At 30.7% G+C, this 5,893-nt stretch overlaps 2 protein-coding genes across 3 annotated transcripts in view; one reads left to right on the top strand and one right to left on the bottom strand.

The window, feature by feature from the left end:
• Positions 1-2,522: 2,522 nt before the first annotated feature.
• On the top strand, positions 2,523-4,283 carry LOC112903938 (COP9 signalosome complex subunit 4-like). Its single transcript, XM_025976068.1, has 6 exons — positions 2,523-2,716; positions 2,771-2,850; positions 2,907-3,162; positions 3,218-3,465; positions 3,524-3,952; positions 4,059-4,283. Exons 1-6 carry the CDS (start codon positions 2,634-2,636, stop codon positions 4,190-4,192), a joined length of 1,230 nt encoding a protein of 409 aa, XP_025831853.1. The 5' UTR covers positions 2,523-2,633; the 3' UTR covers positions 4,193-4,283.
• Positions 4,284-4,350: 67 nt separating this feature from the next.
• The window catches only part of LOC108732629 (voltage-dependent anion-selective channel), a 10,293-nt gene continuing 8,750 nt past the window's right edge, over positions 4,351-5,893 (bottom strand). Inside the window, exons 3-4 of one of the 2 annotated variants that reach the window (XM_018463530.2) lie at positions 5,477-5,694; positions 4,351-4,972 (exon numbers count right to left, since the gene is read on the bottom strand). In XM_018463530.2, the coding sequence (XP_018319032.1) occupies positions 4,881-4,972; positions 5,477-5,694 (310 nt within the window). In that variant the 3' untranslated portion in view covers positions 4,351-4,880. The remainder of the gene's footprint in view (positions 4,973-5,476; positions 5,695-5,893) is intronic. The other variant, XM_018463531.2, reaches the window with a different exon arrangement.

The following is a 5,893-nucleotide window of genomic DNA, read 5'->3' as shown; positions in this document are numbered from 1 at the left end:
AATAATATTTATTATAAATTTTCCTTTCATTATTACCACTTTGATAGAAGTATAGAACAATTAAAACATTAATAATAATTCTTAATATTTTGCAATTAATAGAAACCATTAACCATTAGCCATTTTCTAACAAATTTCATAATTTTTGACGTTATTATTTTGTTATTCACCAACACCAGGTAGGTGTGTATGTATGTGTAGTATGTTTCGCAAAATTTGTTTGGGAAATACTATGCAATGGAGTTTTGTAATATTTTAACTTTTAACATATAGGTACAGGTGCATTGGCACTATTCAATCATAACTTGGAACGTTTTGAAACCAACTATTTTCATGTCTCCATTTAAAAAAGTTATTTTTAATTTCAAGAGCATAGTTCAATAAACTTCACAGCCACTGTGCTGGATAATTATAGTTTTTCATGCTTACACGTTATAATACAAGCTGTGATAATACATTTAATATAAACATATTTATTTATGCAATTTCGTCCATTAATGACGAGATTTACGAAAGAATGAGCAAACACAAATGAAAAAAAATAATTACTACAATTCCACTAAAATTAGCTTTATAACAAAAGCTTCTTAAAGCAAGCAAATACCTGGAAGAAATAACTTTATTTTATTGGCTAATTTAGCTATAATAGGAATAAAATCGATTCATTTTTTATTACGTAATGGCCGGCTTTGTGCTATAGAGGAGGTAAAACTATTAAACAAAAGGTAAATACATTTAAACAAAAGAGCGTTGAACAAATGATTTACAACAATAACTAAAACAATTTGCTACAGGGGTGCTTAGTAGGTTTGCAAAAAGTAAAAAAAAAGTATGTAACAGGGCCAACCCAATTTTTATTGCACGTGTTGAAAAAAATACCATTAGATTATGAAAAAACATTTAGCAAAACTTACGTTCCAAAAATTTAACACTAAAAATTTACAACTAACACTTAAACAGGTACTGCTTTTGTACAAACAACGTACAAAATTATGGTCACACTTTGCACTGCAACGTAATGGAAGCGCAACCTACCAAGGGATGGCAAGAACATGTGATCAAATGTAGTACATCGTTGCCATATAGATGACATGGCAAGTTTTAGCACGATAATTAAATTATGGGTACTATAAGATACTTTTAATTGTAAAATAATTTTTTTTTTCATTGCAAAATAGAAATAGAAAGTAACAATACAAAAACCTATAACATTTTCTTTGTTATAATGTCTTTTGTTTTTCATTTAATCGTAAGACAAAGAACAGAAGACCATTTTGGAAATATTACCGAATGTAAATTAATGTAATATAAATTACTTACAAGACGAGTTGGCCCCCTCGAAGCAGCGTCACATGCTCCCGTTGTAATTCTTCCGGGGCATGTCTTCTTATTTGAGTCGCACATTATTCCTATTTATTCGTAAAACTGGTTTTAATTTTAGAAAATATAATATATAAGAAATATTTAAGAGTCAAATAACGAACGGCATAATAAAGTTACCATTACAAGTTACTGTATTCAATATAAAAATGTCACTGTCATAGAAAAAAAACGCCAAATTTGATGAAAATGATAAAGTATAAACTCGACCAAGAATAACAACGTACTAGATAAATAATCATTAAAATATAAGTCCTTGTGTACGTCATATTTAAAATATATAAAACCATAACCTAACCTAAGCAAATTTTGAAAATAGTAATTTTAAAGTCTCTGGAAGCTAATAGTACTAAAATTAAATAAATTATTTAATGGTAACTGTCTATTTTACTGTGATGGTAACAAAACCGAAATAATTATTATATTTAAGAAACCATAGGGTTTTACAGCCTCATCAGCACAGTTCATTTGACAACATTGTTAACAAATGTGGTCACGTGACCATGCAGTTAAGTTTTGTTAAGCGTACTTCAAAACGAAATTGAATTACAAATTCGAAAATATCCTTAATATTTATGCTTACGTTAAGTTTCTTAGTGAATTACTTTAGTTTATTTGATAGAGAATGTCATTTGTTAAGAAAGGTACGTTGTAAGTTTTTATTAGAATAACTTTACTTAATTCCAAATATTTTGTTTATGATCTAAATTCTAAACACTCTTATCTCTTTATCATGATAATTTGATAATATTTCAAAAAAAAATAGTATAATTTACATTCTGCCGAAAACGAAGTCTATTTCTTTAGCTGCATAAAAGTGTTGTAGTTTTTTTATATTGTTAAAAATACCTTTTTAGGTTAAGTAAAAGTTAGCGTTTGAATTTGAAATATCGTCATGACCTTTCAATTTCAAATTATGGAATTGGTGTAGCAGTTTCACAAAAACTGTAGCTTGGCATCAATTTCTTCGTTTNTCCGTTGGATCCAATTCAACAACTTTATTAAACAGTCAATTTTCCAATTATTGAAACAATTTTCTTAATCATTATAAAAAAAATGTGTTTAAATAAATAACTTGAAAATTTACTGTACTTTGTAAAAATTTTAAGAAATATTACTTTGTTTTTATTGGGTGTTATACAGCCACAAAAAGTGACGTATAAAGTAACCTACAAAAAAAGTTGTTTATTTTATAATCCAAACCTTAATTTGTTATTAATTTTATCACTATATTGTCACAAAAATAACATATAATGTCTTCAAAGACAAACAACGTTCGTCAGCAATTAACAAACATTATTAATTCTGGTGGATCACATAAAGAACAAGCAGAGAAGTAAGAACATACAATTGTTAATGTTTATTTTGTTGTATTTATAATTTTACGTAGGTATCGTGGGATTTTAGAGGCAATTTTAGCAGATCCCAGTGATGAATTAGTCGAATGTTTGCAAGTTTTTATAGAAGCAAGTAAGAAGAATGTTTCTTTAAGTAACATATTAACTCTAACCCAATTTTTGTTTTAGTCGTAAATGAGAACGTTAGTTTAGTGATTTCTCGTCAAATTCTTACTGATGTTAGTTCGTATTTAGTAAAATTACCTCATGAAGTATCTAGAGTGGTGTCACACTTTATTTTGGACAAAGTACAACCGCGAGTAATTTCATTTGAAGAACAAGTAGCCAGCATTCGGCAACATCTTTCAGAAATATATGAAAAAAGTCAAAACTGGAAAGAGGCCGCCAACGTTTTGGTAGGCATTCCTTTGGAAACTGGTCAGAAGTAAGTCAAATATTCGGCGCTCATTGAAATATTCTAATCCTTATTTGATGTACAGACAGTACACTATTGATTATAAACTGGATACATACCTGAAAATAGCTCGTTTATACCTGGAAGATGATGATCCAGTCCAGGCCGAAGCCTTTATAAATAGAGCTTCATTATTACAAGCAGAATCAAAAAATGAACAACTGCAAATTTACTATAAAGTTTGCTATGCAAGAGTCTTAGATTATCGAAGAAAATTCATCGAAGCAGCACAGAGATACAATGAATTATCTTATAGAAATATTATACATGAAGGTAACTGAAAAATTGGCAGCTTTTAAGTGTAAATTGTTACCAAACTTATAATTTTTAGATGAGCGTATGACAGCTCTTCGCAACGCTTTGGTTTGCACAGTTTTAGCATCTGCTGGTCAGCAAAGATCTAGAATGTTGGCAACTTTATTCAAAGACGAGCGTTGTCAGCAGCTCCCCGCCTTTCCAATCCTTGAAAAAATGTATTTAGATCGAATTATTAGGCGCTCCCATTTACAAGAATTCGAGGCACTTCTTCAGCCACATCAAAAAGCCACCACAGTTGATGGCACTACAATTCTAGATCGTGCTGTTGTAGAACACAATCTGCTTTCAGCCAGTAAATTATATAACAACATTACATTCGAAGAACTTGGCGCTTTACTGGAAATTCATCCTTCTAAAGCCGAAAAAATCGCAAGTCAAATGATCACAGAAGGAAGAATGAATGGATATATTGATCAAATCGACTCAATAGTTCATTTTGAAAGTAAGTTTTATTTTTCTTAGGTTTTGCTATCACAAAAGTGATAGAAACCTGCATAGTGAGACTTTGGTATCTGTGTTTCATATATTTATTTATTTTAACTTTACAGCCCGCGAAACGTTGCCTCAGTGGGATAAACAAATTCAATCCTTATGTTATCAAGTTAATTCAATTATTGAACTGATTTCAAAAGCTCAACCCGAATGGATTATTAAAGTCATGGAGGAGCAAATGATGCAATAAATTTGTGGAATCAGTTGTTAAGTTATTTAATAACGAATCAATGAATTGCTGTATTTTATTTTGAATTAATAAATACATATGTAAATTATAACTTTCATGGTTTCAATTTTAACTCTAATACGACGCGGTGTGACTTTTTTATCAAATTAAAACTCGAGTTGCTTTTAAACTGTAAATTTTTATTACAATTAATACAATAAAATACCGGAGAAGCCCTTTTGCTGTTTATAATTTATGCACAACTAACAACGATTCTGTGGCTCTTTCAAAAAAAAAAAAGGAAATCAGAAATAAAAGGACAGGCGTGAATGCAGTCGCAACATGGTCAGGGAACAACATGGGACCTGTTGCACACCACAAAACAAACGCAAACTTTCACAGCACACTAAGTTTTAAATAAAATAAAAAATAAATGAATAATTACAATAATAAAAGAAAACAACCTTTTAACATAGGGACAAAAAACGGTACAGTGTATTTCATTTATTATTTATCGATTAAAAATTTCGGACAACGCAATCGCTAATCAGCTTTATGATGTAATTTTGTTTTTATAACGTAGGAATCACGCAAGCGTTATTACGTTGTGTGTGTGTTATGTTTATGAATGAGTGTATAGTACAGACTTCGATAATAATATTTATTACTAAGAGGGGACAACTGAAGGGCCCGTGCGCCGCTCCGCCGTTTAAGACGACAGCTCGAGAGCAAGACCCACTTGGTGACCTCCACTGTTGAAATTCTGACCATCAATCAAAGCAGACAACGTCAAAGTTACACCTAATCACAAATAAAAAGAAAAAAACGCATTACATTTAACGTAAACATAAATCGTAAGTTGTTTACTATTATAATACCAACAGCCAACGTTTCGCCATTTGCAAGATTTTATCAAGGATGTTGGTTTTATAAAAATGAACAACTTTTCACCTAATTTGGCTTTGATACTTCGCATTCGTAGAACTAGGGGAAGAAATGGGAACTATAATATTCCTAAATTTATTCGAAATTAATAACTTTGCTATAGGTATGGTACTGTTCATGTTGTAATTTTTACAAGTCAGACTTGAAGGATGTCCAGTTTAAAAATAAAGTTTAACGTTGCATTTAAATATTACTTAAAAATATACCATTCCATTCAAAATAAAAAAGTTTGCATATACTTTCGATAAAAGAGCAAAAAACGTAAAATTAACTCAACACCAATTCATCAATATAAGAACACTATTATCAGTGAATTATTTGATTGATAAAGTAATTGTAGTTAATTAAATATGCACTTACCGTCACGAAGGCGTTGTTGATAACCCAAACCGATCTGGCTCTGGTTGTTGACCTTGGCGCGAATCGACGCATCTTGGTCAAGTTCGTATTTTGCACCAACGCCAAATTTGGTGTCGTTACTTCCTGCCGACCATGCCAACATGATACCCGTTTCCAATTTGGGCGAAATCTTCTGGTATATCGAACCTCCGAACTCCTGGCCGTCGTCACTGTGATCACTTACATGTAAATACAAAATTCGTTTCATTTTTGAGATCTAAATTAATTATAGTATGACCCAATGGAATTCTAGACCAATAAAATAACTAAAGGAGTCTTCAATAATTACATACACTAGACTAATTATCACCTACACCACAATTTATCCAAACGATAGCTCCTAATATAATAATTATTCAAGGATAAAGTGACGTATAA

The sequence above is a fragment of the Agrilus planipennis genome, unplaced genomic scaffold (genome assembly GCF_000699045.2).
Source record: "Agrilus planipennis isolate EAB-ADULT unplaced genomic scaffold, Apla_2.0 scaffold71, whole genome shotgun sequence".
Lineage (NCBI taxonomy): Eukaryota > Metazoa > Arthropoda > Insecta > Coleoptera > Buprestidae > Agrilus > Agrilus planipennis.
The sequence above is the reverse complement of the archived record's forward strand: the minus strand, read 5'-3'. Positions and strand labels throughout refer to the sequence as shown.

Excerpts from the sequence above, each read along its gene's own strand:
- LOC112903938 (XM_025976068.1), top strand. The coding sequence starts at position 2,634 with ATGTCTTCAAAGACAAACAACGTTCGTCAGCAATTAACAAACATTATT. Across the intron at positions 2,717-2,770 it reads CATAAAGAACAAGCAGAGAA|GTATCGTGGGATTTTAGAGG; the intron begins GTAAGAACATAC and ends AATTTTACGTAG. Across the intron at positions 3,953-4,058 it reads CTCAATAGTTCATTTTGAAA|CCCGCGAAACGTTGCCTCAG; the intron begins GTAAGTTTTATT and ends TTAACTTTACAG.